This window comes from Canis lupus, chromosome 7, assembly GCF_003254725.2.
Source record: "Canis lupus dingo isolate Sandy chromosome 7, ASM325472v2, whole genome shotgun sequence".
In the NCBI taxonomy this organism is placed as follows: domain Eukaryota; kingdom Metazoa; phylum Chordata; class Mammalia; order Carnivora; family Canidae; genus Canis; species Canis lupus.
Genome location: NC_064249.1, coordinates 13,612,711 through 13,634,998, shown reverse-complemented (window position 1 = coordinate 13,634,998; position 22,288 = coordinate 13,612,711). Strand labels below are relative to the sequence as shown.

The 22,288-nt window shown below is 36.2% G+C and overlaps 1 protein-coding gene across 17 annotated transcripts in view; it reads left to right on the top strand.

Annotated features, from left to right (window-relative positions):
• Positions 1-22,288, top strand: part of ACBD6 (acyl-CoA binding domain containing 6) — a 207,702-nt gene that overhangs the window by 84,031 nt on the left and 101,383 nt on the right. For all 17 annotated transcript variants that reach the window (XR_007411850.1, XR_007411849.1, XR_003129053.3 and 14 more), the window contains exon 5: positions 12,772-12,877. Coding sequence is in view for 12 of the 17 variants with exons in the window: in XM_049112112.1 (XP_048968069.1) it covers positions 12,772-12,877 (106 nt within the window). In the remaining 5 variants the exon portion in view is untranslated. The remainder of the gene's footprint in view (positions 1-12,771; positions 12,878-22,288) is intronic.

Here is a 22,288-nt window from a genome sequence, read left to right as displayed (position 1 = left end):
TTTTTTTTTTTAGATTTTTATTTATTTATTCATGAGAGAGAGACACACACACAGAGGCAGAGACTCAGGCAGAGGGAGAAACAGGCTCCATGCAGGGAGTCTGACATGGGACTCCATCCCAGGTCTCCAGGATCAGGCCTTGGGCCGAAGGTGGCGCTAAACCACTGAGCCATCCGGGCTGCCCCAGGTTGTTTGCGCTTGCAAGAGAAAATGGAAAACAAGAAAGGAAGAGCCAGTGCTATTAGAATCTGTGTTTGGAACTATAGAAACCAAAAAGGAACAAATCTTTTAACTCACAGACAGTTGCTCTAGCCTTGATCGGATATGTTTCATTTATACTGCAGATGGACAGAAAAGACTGATTAATAAGCATAGGGTTTTGCAAAGAGGCAAATGCTTCTACACTACATATACTGACTTGCTTAACAAGAAATCATTTTTGGTGACTTGTATGCTTAGAAGGTTTTATCTAGAAGTTGGTACATAAACTGAGAAATTAAGGTAAGAATTAAAAATACAATAAATGAAGCATATACAGTGTCCATTCTACCTTGCAATAAGATTTGGTCTTCCCTGTTATATTTTGTAGTTTGATGCTATGTAATCTATCAGAATTTTATTAATCCCACTTAGACAGCCAGCCATCTGGACCTTCTCTAAGCAAGACCAGACCAGTATACAACTAAGATGATTGATGGGCTCTGGAATTGATTAGTTGTTCTGTGAGACAAATGAACTGTTTTGGCAGAAAATACCAGAGGTCACTGCTGTGGTCAGACACAAAAGCCTGTAGAATTTTAAAGAGAAGCTTTCATCATTGACTTATAAAGTTAAAAATTTTTAAACGACATTGGATTTTGAAAATATTTTAGAAATTTATTTTGATTGGCTGCTCTTTAGTACTGTTATAAAGTAGAATAATAGAAGTATAATAAACTACATTGAAAGTGATTATGCTTTAATTTTGCATTTTTGGTAAAAATATGAACTGGAATGAAGGCTAAAAGCCTGTTACTTAGTCATAAATTGTACTCTAAAAATTTTCCTGAAAGATGTATAATTGGAGGAAAAGCTACAACATATATTGTTTTATTTTTAAATGATTTATAAAATCAGATGATATGAGATTCCATTCAGTTACTTATTCAAAGCTTCATATTGTTAGATAGCAATGTGTTTGAACAAATCCATGTAAGACTACAAAATTTCAAGAGTATGTGTTATACATATGCGTATTTTAAAATTTGAATATTTGGATTTTTTTGTTTCAATTGTTTTAAGTTTCTGGGATATTACTGTTCCATTGATACTGCTGTCCTTAGCATCAAAAAGATTATCCTTCTTCCCTATATCTATTTGGCTGGTAGTAGTGAAATCCTTCCCTATTTCGCCGTGTTGCCCATGATCAACATTGTGTTAACACTGGTGATAGGTGATAAATTGGATGACATATGTCTTGTTACATTCTGGTTATTCTTTGAGGACTACACAAGTGTGTATAGGCAAGTGGGCAACTCCCCCTTGAGAATCTGACTGCTCAGAATGAACTTGAGTTATGGATTTATTCAGCCTGTAAAACCTCAGCTGGCATAAATAATTGAGAAAGCAAAGGTTTTTCTGTGGTGCATACCTCAGGGACTCATGGCTCCCTTCCTCCTCTCTACCTCCCTTTCTTATGAAAATGATCCCAGTTGCACTCCTAGATAATAACACACCAAGCAATTAAAAGCCATGGGTGGCTGGAGAGAGGAGAAAAGGTTTAGTTAATGAGCTTTTCCTCTTCCAGTGCCCAGGAGAGCCTTAGGAATGACAAGGCGATTAAAGCGAAGAGATAATTATAGATTATGTGAAAATGGGTCCCCTGGGACAAGCAGGTCTTGCCATAAACAGTAACTGTTGTAAGAGTCTCCTGGCTCTCATATTCACCCTTTTCTCCTGTGCTGTATTTAGCTCCTGTGTGCTCAGTGTCATGATGCCAACCAAGCATATGGGCAGATCCACCTGTTTGTAGATCAGCAGTCCTTTCTGAACAAGAGGTCATTCCTCAACTAAAACCATCATCTTCTCCTCTCTCCTTTTCTTATTCTTTTTTCTTCCCCCTCTTTATTTATCTTGCTTTGTTGTCTCTTTTCTGTCTGCCCCCTCTAATCTTATCCTTATTGTTATATAGTACCTGCGAAATGCTAGACACTGAGACTCATTTACAAAGTTTTTAGAGTATGTGTGTGTGCACGTATAAAGATGCATAATTATGGATTTACTGTATCCATTATAATAAATGGTGGTATATATTATGTATAATTTAAACAAATGTTTTCTTCTGTTAAAATGCTTTACAGACATAAATTTAAAGAAATATTTTAAAAGTATTAGCAAAGACTCAGCATTGTAAAATAGTCATCTTGATTCTCTTCTAATTATTATCAGCTGTTCTCTCAATACTACAAGCAAGCAATTTTGGTTCATTTCATTGCCTTTCAATTTATGAGGACTTTGCTGATTGCATTGTGTATAGTAATAAATGCTTGGTGTTTGTCAAAGTTGGAATTCTGTGTGAAAAGGCATTATAACACTGATTACATGGTTTTATTTATAAATTTTACCCAATATAAAAATTTTAGATATACATTTTACTAGTATTTTATGTAAAGTATGTCATTCTTGGGTCTCTTTTGTCACATTGGTCTAGTCTCTCCCCATCATTCTTTTATAAATTAGAAATTCTGTTTCCTTATATTCCAAAATAACCCAAATTCATCTTTTCATTATCACCACTATCTTGCCTTTGACAATACTGTTGCTACTCTTAAACAATCACTGTCTCTTGGCCAGGACACCACAGAATGGATTCTTTTTTCCTTTGCTGTCTGCCCTCCCCCCCACCCCCCGCCCCGGATTTATAACTCGTATCATCATATCACTCTCCGGCTTAGCCCTTTAATGGTTTCTTATAGCACTTAGGATAAAATCTAAAATTCCTTAACATATCGTATAGGGCCCTTCATCATCTTATCTAATGCCAGTTTCCCCTCCCCCATTATTGTTCCACCCACATTGGCTTATTTTAATTTCCTTAAAAGTCTAATTAATAGTTGTTAGATGAATTGATTGATAGTGTTATATAACAGCATATGAGAAATGACCCAGTGTACAACATATGTTGAATTTTTTTTAACATATGTTAAAATTTTAAGGCAATAATACCAGCTAACATTTATTGACCACTAATAATATGCTAGTTACCCTACTACATGTGTTAGTATATATTATTTCAATTAAACTACAGAATGATCCTATGAGATGTAGCTATTAATATACCTATTTTGCAGGTGAGGAAACTGAGACTCAGAGGGGTGAGGTTACATGCCCAAGGTCACATGGTTAGTACTCTGCTGTTGCTATGCTATGCTGCTCCTGAGATGGTTGAGGAATCCTTGTGTTCTGCAGTTAGTGAAAGTAATTGTGATAGTTATTATATGAACAGAGCAAATATCTTCCATTAAAACTTTTAAATCCCTTTCCCATTTGGTGTTTTTAAAAATGTACTTTACTGATAAAATTAGAGACTGTAGCCTTTCATGTATCAGTATACTAATGATGATGCTCTTTAGGATTAATTGACTTTATTGATTTTAGACTTACCTTAATGTTTGAGAATGTAACTCAGCTCTATAGAGTCTGTTAGCCAAGGGATTCTATAGATTTTTCTGATGTGGCCACTGGTTTTCTGGATTGATCAGAATTGAAATACATTTTTTCATACAGACATTTAAAGTTATCAGAAATTTTCAATCAACTATTTTAGAGTTAAGCAGGTTTTAAAAGGAGGAAAATGCATTTTTAGTAACTAGTGTCTGTAAATCATGGCTAGATAACTTTTCCAGAATTACAAGTTATATATAAGAAGTACTCGGGATATCGATTTTTCCTTTGTCATTGCTTCTTTGCAAAAATGTGAGAAAAATACATTAACAGCATATTAACAACATAAATAAGATAATAAATAGAACTTTTTATTTGACGCTTTTAAGAATTTTCTAGGCCTAGAATTAAGTATGCTGTATATGTAACCCAGTCAAAAATAGGTATGATTTGGTGAAGAAGACATTGATATTACTACATAACAGGAAGGGGGAAGACTAACTGGTTATGTACTATGACTATCTGAAACCAGTTAAAAATCTAGTTAGCACTCTGAGTGGGAGGATTATGATTAATTTATATAAATTCCTCAGTCATTCATCTGTCCATTTGGCACTGTGTATTTTGAACCTACTTTATTACTTCATTTACTCTAAAACACTACTGGTTTTATTTATTTATTTTTAAAGATTTTATTTATTCACGAGAGACACAGAGAGAGAGAGAGAGGCAGAGACACAGGCAGAGGGAGAAGCAGGCTTCATGCAGGGAGCCTGACATGGGACTCCATCCTGGCTCTCCAGGATCAGGCCCTGGGCTGACGGCGGCACTAAACCGCTGAGCCACCCAGGCTGCCCACTACTGGTTTTAGAATACCATTATTTAAATACCATTAAAAAATGCCACTAATCTTATACAGATTATAAGATTTGTCAGAAATGTTAAAATATGAAAAAAATTGTATCTTAGAATCAAGGACATATAGTAACTTAATGAACAATTTCTAAATGTTCTTTTGCCATTTAGGATTTCAGGCATTATTTTAAGAATAGCACTTACAAACAACAACAAAAAAACGCTTTCTTAAGTGCCTTGATCTGAATGCTAGGCTTCTTGAGCATAGTCATTGCCCTAGCATATTTGCCTCCTCAAGAGCATGTGACCAAGGTATTTCAGAAAAGAGGCATTATTTATAAGATTTTATCTGGATGATCACAGTATAGATTCTCATTTATGGTCTTTGTAAGATTGAGACTCGAAAACAGTGTTTTACAAGGTGAAATTTAATATTCAAAATTTTCACTAGATATTAATCAAAAGTAGGGATTTTTGAAGTGCTAATAAGTATGATAGCTCTATTAAATTCTTGAGTTAGGAGCTGATATTACCTATTTGCTTCTCCCAGATAAGCCTTACACCAGCTTTGCTAAAAACCTTTGAGTAAGAACAGATTTTTTCTGTTCAGGAATGGAGCAACTGTAACCAAAATTAAAATATGTTTGTATAATTTTTTTTATATTTGTAAGTTAAAACATGCTTTTTTAAAAAGATACAGAGTATCTTAATTTCTTTTTTTTTTTTTTAAAGATTTTATTTATTTATTCATAGAGATACAGAGAGAGAATGAGAGGCAGAGAAGCAGGCTCCATGCAGAGAGCCTGACGTGGGACTCGATCCAGGGTCTCCAGGATCACGCCCTGGGCTGCAGGCGGCACTAAACCGCTGCACCACCGGGGCTGCCCGAGTATCTTAATTTCTATGTAGACATTTTATCTCAGCTTCTAAAGTATTGATAGTCCTATCAAAAGTTATATATAGATATATATATATAAAGATTATATATATACATTAAATATACAAAAGATTGTATAAAAAAGAATCAGCCTTAGACTTTGGGCTTTGTATTTGTTATACAGTGATAGAATGTTGGTAATCTAGTCAAAACAAGATTAGTAAAATGACATCTTATTTTTTAACATTATATTGGGACAGAATAGGAAGTCTTTATCTTTCAGATTGACTTTTTCTCCCCTAAGATTTATTGATTTATTTGAGAGAGAGAGAATTTGAGAAGGAGAGGCAGAAGAAGAAGGAGAGGATCTTAAACATATTCCATGTTGAGCCTGACGCAGGGCTCAGTCTCATGAGCCCGACATCATGACCTGAGCCAAAACCAAGTTGGACGCTTATTGACTGCTCCACCCAGGAGCTCCCCCATGCCATTGACAACTTCTGACCATACACTCATCAAATAAATAGGAACTTAAATTCTTTTTTAAAAAATTTTATTTATTTATTCATGAGAGAAACAGAGAGAGAGGGAGAAGCAGGCTCCATGCAGGGAGCCCGACATGGGACTCGATCCCGGGTCTCCAGGATCATGCCCTGGGCTGAAGGTGGCACTAAACTGCTGAGCCACCCAGGTTGCCCAGAACTTAAATTCTTACAAAGAAGTAGTATTCAGCAACAGTTCTCCTGAATTTTGTAAGACAGCAAGCAGGCTTTCATTCTAGAAAGACTGGCTCCTAAGGAGCTTCACAATGTCTTTCCAGTGAATTTATGTTCATTCTTTAATCTCAAAGATCTAGAAAAAGACACACACTCTCAGAGACAGAATAGCAATAATGAAATTCATCTGAAATTGAGGTGTAAACAAAAAGGCTTATTTATTTACCAAAGTCTGTATCTTTGTAGTGATCCAAACTGCTTAGGTACCTTGGTATCCTCAGTTTGAGTAGTGAAGAACCCAGACAGATAAATAGATAACTATTTATGAATATGTAAATAGAAGGTAAACCATTTTTTTTGAGAGTTGCTTTAGCCAAGGTCTTAATGAGGCCTCTTGAACAAACTGTCTCCCAGCAGAAAGATACTTCAGAATTCTTTTTTTTTTTTTTTTTGCCTCAAATTGTTTCTTTTGGTCAAAGTCCGTAATTGGCCCCACTGACTTTTCCTCCCACTATGGTTCATTACTAATCATACCTCCTACTTGAGGATATTTGCCTTTTCAGGGTTTTTTGTTTGTTTGTTTGATTTAGATATGCTAAGGTTAGTGCCTGAATCAAGTAGCTCTTTGGATCTGTATCTGGTATCTATTTCCCAACACCGTACACTATAGCCAGTTCCCTTGAGTTTTATAACATCTAAAGTTCTTGTTTAAAAGTTTAAGTATATTAAAGGGCATAATTTCTGGTATTTTGTAAATAATAATATTGTAAAATAAATAGATCACTCTTTTAGATGAATCTAAATACTGTTAAGGATAATCCGTTTTTTAAAATACATGAATATACTACCAATGAGAGAAACTGGGAAAATGGTATGCAAGATCTCTCTGAATTCTTATATTTGCATGTGAATCTTTAGATGTCTCAAAATAAAAAGTTTAATTAAAAGAAAATTCTGGGGATGCCTGGGTGGCTCAGTGGTTGAGCATATGCCTTTGGCTCAGGGCATGATCCTGAAGTCCCAGGGTCGAGTCCCACATCGGGCTTCCTGCATGGAGCCTGCTTCTCTTTCTGCCTATATCTCTGCCTCTCTCTCTGTGTCTCTCATGAATAACTAAAATAAAATCTTTAAAAATAAATAAAAAAATAAAATTCTGATCTTGATTTAAAAATATAAGAAAAGGGCTGCTGAATGTGCAGTCGGTTAAGCATCCACCTCTTGGTTTCCACTCAAGTTGTGATCTCAGGATTGTGAGATTGAACCCTGCATGGGGCTCCATGCCCAGTACAGAGTCTACTTGAGTAGACTTTCTTTCTCCCTCTGCCCCTTGTCCACTCACACTTCTGCATGCACACTCTCTGTAAGTAAATAAATCTTTAAAAAATAAAATACATGAACTAAATCTTTAACAAATTTTATGTTCTCTGTTTTTCTCCTTTTATTCTACTTCTCCCACACAATTTTTATTTTATTTTATTTTTTTAAAGATTTTATTTATTTATTCATAGAGACACACAGAGAGAGAAAGAGAAAGAGGGAGAGAGAGAGAGAGGCAGACACACAGGCAGAGGGAGAAGCAGGCTCCATGCAGGGAGCCCGATGTGGAACTCGATCCTGGGTCTCCAGGATCACACCCCCGGTTGCAGGTGGCGCTAAACCGCTGCGCCACCGGGGCTGCCCTCCCTCACAATTTTTAAAGTAATGATTTTTGTGTAATCTTACTATCATAATTCTCTGTAACAAAAATACATATGTAAGTTAGACTTTTTTAAAATATAATTTTCGGGATCCCTGGGTGGTGCAGCGGTTTGGCGCCTGCCTTTGGCCCAGGGCGCGATCCTGGAGACCCGGGATCGAATCCCACGTCGGGCTCCCGGTGCATGGAGCCTGCTTCTCCCTCTGCCTGTGTCTCTGCCTCTCTCTCTGTGTGACTATCATAAATAAATAAAAAAATTAAAAAAAATAAAATATAATATAATTTTCTGTGACTTTATGCATTAAATATTTTCCCATTTGAGTTATCATTGTAATTATTTCTATACAGCTGATTGACATACATCATAAATATTATTAAATAATTATTAAATATAAAATTCAGTTGAAAATGTGTCTTACTGAGATGAATGAAACTTTTAAAAATAGTGTGGCAGATTAATATAATTTTTTATTAAAATGACACAGTACAGCATCAAGTCTGTTTTGATTGTTTCATTTCACCTCTTTCCTCCTCTAGCCTTAGCTATAGAATGTTTACCAACACCAGTTTTTTACAAGACTTGTCCCTTTATTTGGTACCAAGGAAGGTTTTATATCTTGGGGTAATCAACCTGGGATTGATTTTTTTCCCCCTAAACCTTTCCCAGTATATTAGTTAAATGGAGTATTTCTAAGCAAAAGAGTAACAGGTTTAATTAATAATCATTTGCTAAGTCTTAGCAAAGACTTTTGGTTATCATTCCTAACAGTGTAGCATGGTAAGGAGAGAGGCATATACCTTTCTGATATAACCTAGGGAGAGGAGTGGTCAGAGTAGAAGGAAATTTGAAAAGGACCATGGTGATAGGATAGTCACCCAGGTAGATCAGTTAAGGGAAAAATGCCTTTATTTACAAGTTGAGCTGAAAATTGATTCACTTAAAATTTTTATTTTTTTTTCTAGCTTAAAATTTTCCTACCTGCATATCCCTTTAAATTCTTTGTGTACCCCCACAGAGCATACAGGTACACATTTCTTAATTTGAGGAATTGGTGACATTGGTTTATATTTGTATAGGTATTAGTTTATGCTACTTTGGTTTTTTCCTTTATTTAATAAAGAATTTTTCATCCTCTATTTATTAGCATACTATTTTTATCTGATTGTTTAAAATATAAATTGAATTGAAATGTTTATTGAATGTATCTCTTAAATAGTTAGATATCTGAGCTAGTCCCATAAATGTGTTTAATTCTACAAGGTAAGTGAAATAGTAGCTAATGGACTCTAGGTGGCTTGCTATGAAACCTGTTTGAAATACTGTTTTGATAAGAAAATGCGATCTTCGTTGAAAGTGACACAGATAACATATTTAAGAGTGTGCAAGGAACTATTCTTCCTGTGATTGATGAAACACAACCATACTTAAACATTATTTCTCCCTTCCATAAGAGTGTGTCCTCATATTTCAAAGAATTTCAAAAACTAGTGAGCTTTTTTACTTCAGATATACAATCGTGTTTTCTGTCAATTTCAGAAAATTTGGAGTAGAGAGAGAGAGACCTTTCTGTCTTTTGCTAGGGATAATGTGGGATATTCTTGAAGGTGATAATCTTGGTCATAACTTATGTTTACCCACAGATAGCAGATATGGTAATTTTATCACTCAAGTTCAGCAAAGAGAGGGAGAAAGATAACTGGCTAAGAATCATAAGAGAAAGGAAGATAAAGTGAGAAGATGTGCCAAGAGCATTAACATTGTTTAGGCTCTGCTGTGTTTGGTAATGGTTGAATTCATTTGCACATGTTTTATTTAAGTTAAGTATGTCATAGAGGGAAAGATTGCTTACAGAGTACTGTATTAACAGGGAAATGTAGTCGGGAAAAGAGAATTAGATTTGTAAACTACATAATCTTGGAGGCAAGAAAAGAGATGTGGAAAGCTGTTACTCCAGATGTTTCTCCATTCTGGACACTAGGTGGTGACATTGTATAAAGACAGCTTGGTTGCTGGCAAATAATACAGTCAGACTTGGAGTGGGGATAACTATTAGCAACTAAGCCCAGGATTATCACTTAATTTTCCTTTTTTTGTCTTAGTCACTTAGCTTTGTGGCACATTTGTGGTGTTTTTACTGAATTTCTTTTTGATATTTAATTTACGTTGTATATTCGACCCATAAGGATTTTATAAGTCCTCTATGTGCCTGATGTATTTAGTGGTGATAAACAACAGATGATAAGCTGGTATTCAGAAGAAAAAAATTCCCCTGCCTTCCAAAATATTCATATACCAAAACAAAATAATTTATGTAAGTGATGCATAATAAATATTGAAAATATAGAATAGATTAAATTAAATTTTAAATAAGTTTGTGCTGTATTTACACTTTTACTGCTTACGGCCCAAGTATACATACACATTTGGGATTCAGGAAGAAAGACCTCATAGATTGAGGTCCTCCATCTATGAGTAACCCTTATGTATTACTGGCTATGGGTAACCTACATCCCAGGAATCCTCCTTATATACCTTTCTGTGTCCCACCACCAACCCTCCATTGTTTTCAAGTTCAAAACAATTGGGGAGTAGGGTGTCTTTTGGTTAAGATTCGAAATGATACAGTCCTTTCTTGCACTTAAAGTTGCTACCTCTTAGATGGGCCTAAGAGGTATTCCTCTTAGGTATTCCTAAGAGGAATTAGATGGGCCTCTCTTACTGTATTGGACAAAAATAATAGGTCCCTATTATTCCCAAATCAGAATTCTTTCTTCTTTTTTTGGGGGGGGGACCTTATTTATTTATTTATCTGAGAGAGAGAGAGATGGAGACAGAGGCAGAGATAGCAACAGAGAGCATAAGCAAGGGGGAGACGGAGAAGCAGGCTCCCCGCTGAGTAGAGAGTCCAACATGGGGCTTGATCCCAGGACCTGGGGATTCTGACCTAAGCCAAAGGCAGACATTTAACTGACTGAGCCATCCAGGTGCCCTTCAAATCAGAATTCTTAATACACTTTCACAAAAACAGTAGGGTTTTTTGCAGTAGTTAAGTATAGCTAAAGTGGTATTATATACAGCCTTAATTTTAAAAGTCATATTTCTCGGGATCCCTGAGTGGTGCAGCGGTTTAGTGCCTGCCTTTAGCCCAGGGCGCGATCCTGGAGACCCGGGATCGAGTCCCACGTCGGGCTCCCGGTGCATGGAACCTGCTTTTCCCTCTGCCTGTGTCTCTGCTTCTCTCTCTCTCTCTCTGTGTGACTATCATAAATAAATAAAAATTTTAAAAAAAGTCATATTTCTCCATTCTGGGGTTTTGGCCTCAGACTTCTCTGTTTTCTTTCAGAGTAAGTAATCTGGAAAAACATTTTCTCCTGAATGTTTTCAAACATACTCCTTTAAAACATCTCTTCCTGGAATTCTACCTCATTTTCTCCAGCTGCACTCTGTACTCTTATAGGCCTTTTTAAAGATCTGTCTTTAGCTTATGTTAATCGTATATAGATTTTCTCATCCCAACTGTACTGTACATGTATTGAACATAAAGTTTCTTGTTTATCCTTATGTCACCAACAGATTGTTCAGTGCCTTGCATGTAGTAGATGTGCAATTAAATACATCACATGTATAAGGAAGCTTAGCTGGTTAATGCCAAAGTAAGGTGTTTTAAGTTAATTACCTCTGAGAGGAAATAGCTTTTTATAGGGTATAAGGTATTTAAATTGGCTCTTAAGATAGAAGGACTCTTAAGGCCAATTACTTCCATTTCTGATGAATGGAAGCTATGGCCCTGCAAGTTATAAAACATACTAGTAATAATTTTTGGAACTCAAATTGCATTCTTTTATGCTTGTCCAGAAAATGTAGCTCACATATAGAACACTTTCATTGATAATATTCCAAATTACTGATCCTTTTGGGAATTACTGATTTTTTTTTTGAGACTCTTCACTGAATTTCCCATACCCGCCCCACACACAACACACTCAGAAAAATGCACACACACTTCCAGAATTCTGTATACTATTGTAGAAAACTCATAGATCTCATGTTAAGAACTTCTGCATTAGATTCTAGAATAGACTAGCTGACTAGTCAAAATGTAGCTTGATATGATAGAAAAATGTACTATATACAAAATCGGTTGATCTGAGTGAGTTCTTGCTCTTGTTCTACCTTTGATAAATGTGATGCCATTTGGCAGGCCATATAATCTCTCCTTACGTGTTTCTTTTTTTCTGTGAAGAATGAGTTTAGTCCACCAATATACTTAGAATAGTGCTGGGTATAGTATGCTTCCCAAGTTTTGTTCCTAGTCTTTGTTTCTAATATCTCTTGGAAAGATTTCTGAATTTTGTTTGTATGCTCTATCTTTCCTTTAAGGAAATTGCTTCCTGTCTTTCCTTTAAGAAAATTACGTTAGTGTATATGTGTATGTATGTATGTCTATATATGTGTATATTTATATATGTATTATGTGTAATATAACATTATATATATATAATACACACATGTTTTTTAACTTGTGTAGCAATCCTATTATTCCGTTATTCTGTAAGACAAGTAGTAAGCTGTGTGCTGATCTTTTGAGACCTCTGTATAGACAATAGCAAATAACCTCGTTACTGTAGTACTACTATTGAAAATTCTGAGTCAGGAAATCTGTGCCTGTCAGTACATAAAAGGAACTGCGGAGAGGAAGAGTGCTGAGAAAATCTACTCAAGGTATTGTATCAGTGTACTAGAGGAATTTGTTAAAGCAGATGAAGCAGATGAACTGTAAGAGGGAAACTCTTACAGTTGTTAAGAACTTTAGTCTTTAGATATCAGATATATAATGTCTTATGGAAAATATATTATTGTTCATGTAAAATTCTTTATGAAAACAAATTCCATTGCTGTTTGTCAGCAGTAAATAGGTTGTGTTAAAAATATGTAACTTTTATGTATTACCTAGTAAGACACTTTTTATTTTTACTCTAATTAGGGAAGAAGACAAAAACATATTTGACTACTGCAGGGAAAACAACATTGATCATGTAACCAAAGTCATCAGATCGAAAAATGTGGATGTGAATATGAAAGATGAAGAGGTATGGAAAATATGCCTTGTTGATTATTTTCTTATGCTTTGGTGTTCTGCCCTAATGCTTTTTTTTCAAAATGGCGTATGAAGGACAACTCAAAGTATAGTATGGTTAAGATTGTGTCAGAATATCTATATGAGATGGCATTACCCATTTAAGATACTTTCTGCATATGTATCTATCCACTGACGTTGTATAAGTTACCACGGGACACTTAGCTGCAGTCAAATAACTTCTGTTTCTTCACAATAAAGGAAGAGACTGTGAACCTCATGAGTAAGATCTATAGATAAAATAAAAATATTTATAAATAGTTCTAGTGCCTTCTGTCATTATACTTTAAACAGGTATATCATCCTTGCTTAGTAAATATATTTCTGGAAAACTTTGTGCCAGAATTTTGGTAGATCCTCCTCCTCCTCTTCCTCCTCCTCCTCCTCCTCCTCCTTTCTTCTTCTTCTTCTTCTTCTTCTTCTTCTTCTTCTTCTTCTTCTTCTTCTTCTTCTTCTTCTTTTTCTTTCTTTCTTTCTTTCTTTCTTTCTTTCTTTCTTTCTTTCTTCTTCCTTCTTCCTTCTTCCTTCTTCCTTCTTCCTTCTTCCTCCTCCTCCTCCTCCTCCTCCTCCTCCTCCTCCTCCTCCTCCTCCTCCTCCTCCTCCTCCTCCTTCTTCTTCTTCTTCTTCTTCTTCTTCTTCTTCTTTCTTCTTCTTCTTTCTTCTTCTTTCTTCTTCTTTCTTCTTCTTTCTTCTTCTTCTTTCTTCAGAGGAAGAGAGAGGTGGGGGGGAGGGGCAAAGGGAGAGAATCTCAAGCAGGCTCCACACCCAGTGTGGAGCCCCATGCGGGGCTCGATCTCACAACCCTGAGATCATGATCTGAGCTGAAATTGAGAGTCAGCTGCTTAACCACTGAGCTACTTGGATACCCTGGTAAATCTATTCATTTAAATGTGGGCCTGCTACTTAAAGGGATTCTATAAATTATTTTGTAAAATATATTACTTGTTAATTTATTTGTCTTGTGAATAAAACTGTTCACATATTGAGCTTAAACTGTCCCTGAATTATAGTTGTTAAATAGGGAGCAAAATTTACTAATTCAGTTTTAATCATTTTACTCATTCTTTGGTAATGCAGTGAAAGATGATCGAAATGACCAAAAGGTGGTGATTGTTAGGAAGAAGACAGGCAGTGATCATAGATGGAGTAGATAAATAATCAATGTACAAATTGACAGCTCTTTATACAAGTTAGTCCTTAATGTTATCTGTTACGCAGTGTCTTTCCTGTAATATATTGTTAATGACATCTAACAGACTATAATTCTGTAGTAAAGGGGGACCAGTAATAGTGTTTGTTCTCCCCTAAGTAATGAAACAAACAGAGCTAAGAAAGATGCAGCTAGAGAAAAGTAGAAGCCAGATTATAAAATAACGAAAACAGGTCTTTTGATCCAACTAGGGTGTTTTTTTGCCTTTCAGGAATAGAATATATGTATATATATTTTTTTCATTAAATCAGGTCTGACTGCTTCCCTTGATTTTATTGTTTTTTTTAAATTTTTGTACTTATGAGTTAAAATTTTTATAAAATTAATACATGTAGGTAGGTCAGAGAAAATCAGTCTTTTACAGAAGACTTAACAAAAACTATTCCCTTATCTATACCCTTCTCACCTTGATTCTAGCTCCTTTGAAGCAAAAACTTACAATTCCTTTAGTTATTTCTTTTGTAATTTATCTGCATATTTCTAAATAACATACATATATTTATTGATTTTCCAACTTTGGACATTATTGGTCTTCTTTTCTGCTGTATTAGGATTTAGGATTTACCTGTTTTATTCATATTCCCCTTACCTCTCCCCACCCTCCTAACAATTGTATCACAACATTTAGTTTCAGCTTTCTGATTGAATCTCTACAGAATCAATGTTAAAATATTATTATTTTATTATTAATTATAGTATAGGTATAAAGTAATTATATTATTTTTAGGTAAATTAAATTATGTTCATTGTTGAGCTATAGGTGATAACTGTGTATACTAGTCAGTGTTTGCTGTTAGCCACATTTCAGTAGCTAACAACTACATTTATTTCTTGCTCATATTTCAAAAGGGTTTTGGCTCAGTCGTAGCTCTGCTGTGTTTGCTAGCCTTGTTTGGGCTCAGTTCATCTTAATTTCATGTGTCTTCTCATTCTCATTCTGAGATCCATCCTCAGTAGATAGATACTATCTGGGGCAGAACTAAAGGCAGACAGAATCAAACCCCACAAATACATTTAAAGCTTTTGCCTGGATGTAGCATGTGTCACATGTACTCACATTCCTTTGGCAAAACAAGTCACAGGGCCAAATTCCCAAGTCTGGATGGTAGGAAACCTCTTCTGATTACAGGGAACCAATGCAAGAGTGGGAAGGAAATGAATAATTATATAATTATGAATGATATAATCTCCATACCAGGTACAACATTATTTTTTTCTAAAGGCTAATAATTGTTGCCCTTTTTTTGTTTTTATGTTATATTTTCTATGTTTCTATCATTAATTCTTCCCTCAAATTGCCCAACAGAGGTCTTCCCTGTGTGGTCACACATACCAGGTAATCAATCCCGTATTGTTTTAGTGATATCCCTTCTGGAGGTCTCCTTTCTTCTCTAATCTCAACTGGTGCTGTGTAGATGTCATCCTGGGATTATGCTTTACCACTATCTTGGGAATTCCCTTCCCTTCTCTCCTAGAGTCTTGTTTTCTGGATCCCAGGTCTTTATCTTTTACTGTTTACTTCCTGTTTAGATGAAGTATCTCCTCCAGTAGCCTCCTTTTTTATTTGTTTCCCAGTTTTGTTGGAGCGTTTCCTCTAGCAGCTTCGAGAAAGGTAAATATTTTAAGACCTTCTGTGTTGAAAATGTTTCTATCAGAGTTTTTGTCATATTACATATGCTCAATAAATATTTGATAAGCTAATGAATGATTAAATGAATGAATAAGTAGAAGCATTATATCTTACGGGTACCTGAGTGGTACACTTGGTTGAGTGTCTGATCCATGGTTTCAGCTCAGGTCTGATCTCGGGGTCATGAGATCCAGCCCTAGTCACTCAGTGCACTCTGCACTCAACGCAGAGGCTGCTTGAGATTCTGTCTCTCCCTCTCTGTGCTCCTCCTGCTTGCGCGCACTCTCTCTCTCTCTCTCTCTCTGACATAAATAAGTCTTTAGAAAAAAAGTAATGTATTATAATTGTGGAGAGCTAGACACCTGGATTCAAATCTTAGTACTGTCACTTTCTAGCTATATGACTTTCTCAAGCTTATTCTGTGTCTGTTTCCTAATGTATAAAATGGAGATTATCATAGTACCTGTGTCATCATTGTTTTTGAGGACTAAATCAGTAAATACACATAAAGTTTTTTTTTTAATTTTTTAAATTTATTTATGATAGTCACACAGAGAGAGAGAGAGAGAGAGAGAGGCAGAGACATAGGCAGAGGGAGAAGCAGGCTCCATGCACCGGGAGCCCGACGTGGGATTCGATCCCGGGTCTCCAGGATCGCACCCTGGGCCAAAGGCAGGTGCTAAACCGCTGCGCCACCCAGGGATCCCAATACATATAAAGTTAAACAATAACTGGCACACACATAACAAGCACTCAATAAATTTTAGCTTTCTTGATTGTTTTTAATGAATAATATGAATAAAAAATGATAATATAATGAAATGAATGAAGATGACAACTTTTTTTAAAGATTTCACTCATCTATTTAATTATTTATTTATTTTTAAATTTTATTTATTTATTCATGAGAGACACAGAGAGAGGCAGAGATGTAGGCAGAGGGAGGAACAGGCTCTATGCAGGGAGCCCGATGTGGGACTCGATCCCAGGACTGCAGGATCAACTGCTGAGCCACTCAGGTGTCCCCCATCTATTTATTTTAGATGAGAGTGCACATGTGTGTGCAGGGTGGAGGGGGGGTGCGTGGGAAAGGGAAAGAGACAAGCAGACTCCCCACTGGGAGCCCAACATTGTCTCGATCGCACAACCCTGAGATCCTGACCCAAGCTGAAACTGAGTCAGACACCCAACCAACTTAAAAAAAAATGTACCCCAACACTTTTTTTTAACTTAATTTCTTAGAGAAGTTTTAGGTTTACAATAAAATGGAGAGGAAGGTACAGAGACTTCCCTTATATCCCCTGCTCCCTGCATGTGTATAGCCGACTCCATTATTAACATCACTCACCAAAATGGTATATATATTTTTAAAGATTTTATTTATTTATTCATGAGAGACACAGAGAGAGAGGCAGAGACATAGACAGAGAGAGAAGCAGGCTCCATGCAGGGAGCCCGACATGGGACTTGATCCTGGGACTCCAGAATTATGCCCTGGGCCAAAGGCAGGCACTAAACCATGGAGCCACCCAGGGATCCCCAGAATGGTCTATTTTTTACCAAGGATGAACCTACATTGATATATCATTATCACCCAAAGTCTGTAGTTTACCTTAGGGTTGACTCTTGGTGTGGGTTTGGATAAATGTATAATGACATCTATCCATCATTTTATATTATACAGAGTATTGTCACTGCCCTTAAAATCCTGTATGCTCTGCTAATTTATACTCTCTGCTCTACTCCAACCATTGATCTTTTTTATTATCTTTTTATTAGCATAGTATATTTTTCCCCAAACATTTACTTTTACTCTATATGTGTCATTATATTTAAAAGGAGTTTCTTGTAGACACAGTATATAGTGGGGTCATGTTTTTGATCCACTGAGAAAAATCTGTCTTTTAACTGGTGTATTTAGACCATTGATATTCAAAGTAATTATTAATATAGTTGGATGAGTATCTGTCATTTTTGTTACTGTTTTCTCTTGGTTATACTTATTCTTCCTATTTTTGTCTTCTCTTTTTCAACTTTTTTTAGTTTTTAACTGAGGATTTAATGATTCTGTTTTCTCTCCTTTCTTAGCATATCAGGCCTCTTTTATTTTTTTTTTAACTTTTTTTAGTGGTTGCCCTAGTGTTTGCAATATACATTTACAACTAATCCAAGTCTATTATCAAATAACATGATACCATTTCATGAATAGTATATCTTATAGTAATAAAATAATCTTAATTTTTCCCTCTAATCCTTTGTATCATTGCTGTCACTCATTTCACTTATATATACACATACATAAGCATATATAGACACACACACCTCTCTCTATATATATATATGATAGATATATAGGCGTACATAATTGAGCACAGTGTTCCTGTTATTTTGAACAAATTGTTATCTGTTGGATAATGAAAAATAAGAAAGACAAAAGGTTATTTTTGCCCTTACTTATTCCTTCTTCTCTTCTTTTCTTCATGTAGAGCCTGTATTATTTTCCTTCTCTCTAAAGAACGTCTTTTAACATTATTTGCAAGGTCCTCTGGCAGCAAATCCCCTCAGTTTTTGTTTGTCTGAGAAAGTCTGTATTTGTCCTTCATTTTTTTTTTTTTTTTTTGTCCTTCATTTTTGAAGGAGAATTTCTCAGGACACATAATTCTAGGTTGGTGGAGTTTTTTTCAACACTAACTATTTCACTCCACTCTCTTGCTTGCATGGTTTCTTTTTTTCTTTTCTTTTTTTTTAAGATCTTATTTATTTGGGGACACCTGGGTGGCTCAGTGGTTGAGCTTCTGCCTTTGATTCAGGGTGTGATGCTGGAGTCCCAGGAACGAGTCCCACATTGGGCTCCCCACAAGGAGCCTGCTTCTTCTTCTGCCTATGTTTCTGCATCTCGTGAATAAATAAATAAAATCTTAAAAAAAGATACTTTATTTATTTAGAGTGCAAGTGCAGAGGAGGGATAGAGGGAAAGAGAGAATGTCAAACACTCTATGCTGAGGGCATGAAGCCTGACATGGGGCTTGATCCCACCACCCACAGATCATGACCTGAGCTGAAATCAAGAGTTGGGTGCTTAACTGACTGGAGCAACCACCCATGTGCCCCTCTTGCATGGTTTCTGAGAAGTCAGATGTAATTTGTATCTTTGTTTCTCTATAAGTAAGGTGTTTCTCTCTATTCTTTCAAGATTTTTCTTTGTTTTTGATTTTTTAAATAATTTAAAAATGATATGCCTAGATGTAGTTTTTTGGGTTTTGGGGGATATTTATCTTGCTTATTGTTCTCTGAGCTTCCTGGATCAGTGGCTTGGTGACTAGCATTAATTTGGAGAAATCCAGTCATTGTTTCATGTACTTCTTTTGTACCTTCTTCTGTTTTTCTGCTTCTGGTGTCCCTATGATGCATATATCACACCTTTTGTAGTTTTCCCACAGTTCTTGGATACTCTATTCCATTTTTTTTTTTCAAGCCTTGTTCTTTTTGATTTTCAGTTTCCACGGATTCTATCTAGCTCAAAGATTCTTCTCTAGTCATATCCAGGCCACTTAATAAGCCCATCCAAACATTTTTTATTTTTGTTTTGTTTTGTTTTTACCTCTAGAATTTCTTTTTTGTTTTTCCTTAGGGTTTCTTTTTTTTTTTTAATTTTTGTTTTGATTTTTATTTATTTATGATAGTCACACAGAGAGAGAGAGAGAGAGAGAGAGAGGCAGAGACATAGGCAGAGGGAGAAGCAGGCTCCATGCACCGGGAGCCTGACGTGGGATTCGATCCCGGGTCTCCAGGATCGCGCCCTGGGCCAAAGGCAGGTGCTAAACCGCTGAGCCACCCAGGGATCCCTTCCTTAGGGTTTCTATGTCTTTGTTTACATTGTTCATCTGTTCTAGCATACTGCTGATTTTATCTATTAGAGCCTTTAGCATATTAATCATAGCTGTTATAAAGTTTTGGCCTGATAATTCTAATATCTTTGCCATATTTGGTTCTAATAATTGCTTTGTCTCTTCAAATTGTGTTTTTTGTCCTTTGGTATGCCTTATAATTTTTACTAACAGCTAAACATCATATATTGGATAACAGAAACTGCTATAAATGGTCTTTTAGTGATGTGGTGGTGAGGTGTGGAAGACTGGAAGAGCTCTGTAGCCTTGGGATTGTCTTTTTAGCAAGTCTGTGCTTCTTGTCTGAATCTCACAAGTCTTTCTGTCTTTTTTCCTTCCTACTTAAAGTGGAACAGGATGACTAGAGTGGACTGGAGTTGGGTAATTCCCTGACCCCAGGTCAGTTGGCTCTGATAATATTCCAGCAGGTTAGGTACTGGTTTAACTAGTTTTCCCCAAAGGCAGGCCTTGTCAAGAGCAGAGTGCTCTGGTATATTTCAGAAGGGTTTATTTCCTGCTTCAGAAGCAAGAGGAGATTTTTCTCTGCTAGTTACTTTGGGAACCTGGTCAAACTCCTGGAGATAAATCTCATAATGTTGTGTAGCCTCCCTAACATGAGTCGATTCCCCTGGAGTTTTTAACTCTTCAGAGTTGTCCACACTGAGCCTTCATCAATTTGTCAGTTGTAGTCAGGTTTTTCTGCCTGGCAGTTCCTGGAGTGGTTTTCACTTGTGAAGCTCTGCTTTATTTTTATTTTTTTATAAAGATTTTATTTATTTATTATGAGAGACACACACACACAGAGAGAGAGAGAGAAAGAGAAAGAGAGGCAGAGACACAGGCAGAGGGCAAAGCAGGCTCCATGCAGGAGCCTTTTATTAATTTTAATAAATTAAAATTAATTTAATTTAATTAATTTAATTAATCCCCGGGGCTCCAGGATCACGCCCTGGACTGAAGGCAGTGCTAAACCACTGAGCCACCCGGGCTGCCCTGAAGCTCTGCTTTAGAAAGTTGAGTTCACTTGTCTGTCTCTCTAGTCTTGGGGGCAGTGGTTTGCCCTGTGTCCTCCCCTCTCTTTTTTTTTTTTTTTTCCAGAGATTTTATTTTATTTTATTTTAATTAATTAATTAATTTATTTATTTTTGAGAGAGAGAGAGAGAGTGCATGCTTGAGAGAGAGCGAGCAGGAGCAGGGAGAGGGGCAGAGGGTAGAAGGAGGCTCCCCACCCACTCTACTGGGGAGCCTGATGTGGGTCTGAAACCCAGGACCCCAGGATCACGACCTGAGTCAAAGGCAGGCACTTAACTGAGCCACCCAGGTGCCCCTGTGCCCTCCCCTCTCTTATGGATCCAACAAGAATAGTTGATTTTTCAGTCTGTTCAGCATTTTGCTTGTTGTTAGGATGAAGTGGCTACTTCCAAGCTCCTTATATATGGAATTGCAAACTGGAAGTCAGCTTAACTTTTCAAGGTCACTTTTTCCCTGGAATGTATTGTGCATGTACTAGATGTTCTCTATTAGAATTTCCTGTCTTTCAGATGGTAATACTTTATATGGTATATATTTTAGTTTATAGAGTACTTTAACTTACTATCTTGCGAACAACCTTGTAAGGTAGATGCTCGCCTCATTTTACAGACAGGAACTAATTCAGAGATCTACATATCACTTACTCAAATACATGTAACTGCTAAGTGGAAATGCAGGTCTGAGAGAGTATTCTTTTTTCCACCAGATTTAAGAAGGATATGCAATTTCGAGTTGGCCCTACTAGGAGTATGCTCTGATTTGCAACAATTTCTTTTATAAAATAATACTAGAAGGCAAATCTACACATGACCTTTGCAAAGATCATTGGACAGCAGTGATTGGAATAAAATGTCTAGAACACAATAGCTTACACTAAAACAATTTTTTTTGCAAAGATAAAGGAAACTTGTAAAATGTGCCTCTGTCATTCAGTTACTTTGATGTAGTATGGCTTCCCATGTCTTCCAGTTTGTTACCCATGCAGCTACCTTTACCCCCAGCCTGCCAGAACATTGTGTTTCCGTGAACAGATGAAGTGCTTACACATTCATAGACTGAGACGCCAAGAATTCAGTTGGGTTCTCTCATTACTCCAAGCAGATTTCTGCCCTCTCAGCCATGACATCTCAGGCTGGGCCTTGAATACTGATGGCAAGCCTTTTATTATTAATCAGGGATTTGTATGAATTAATTTAAGTACATGAGGGAAATGAGAGCTTAAAATTAGAATCAAACTTAACATCCTAAATAAAATAAATAGTATTGCTTCATGACTTTTAAAGCTCTAGCAAATAAAACAACAACTTGGTAAGCCTTGCTGATGGACTAAGAGTATGAAATGTCATAATTAAATTGCTAGCTAAATAGTTTTAACCCCTTTATAAAACAAAAAAAAAAGATATTTCCTACTATAATAAGTTGGGTGACAATTAAAGTTCTGAAAGGACATCCAGTTCTTTGTGTCTGTCTATCTGATTTGAGCTTGAGAGATTTCATTGCTGATTGCCTAGGATACTTTGGGATGGTATATGACTTTATTTAAAATGTTCATCCAGCAAGTCCAGCCCAATTTCAGCCTTGCCCTTAGATGGCTAAAAATTACAT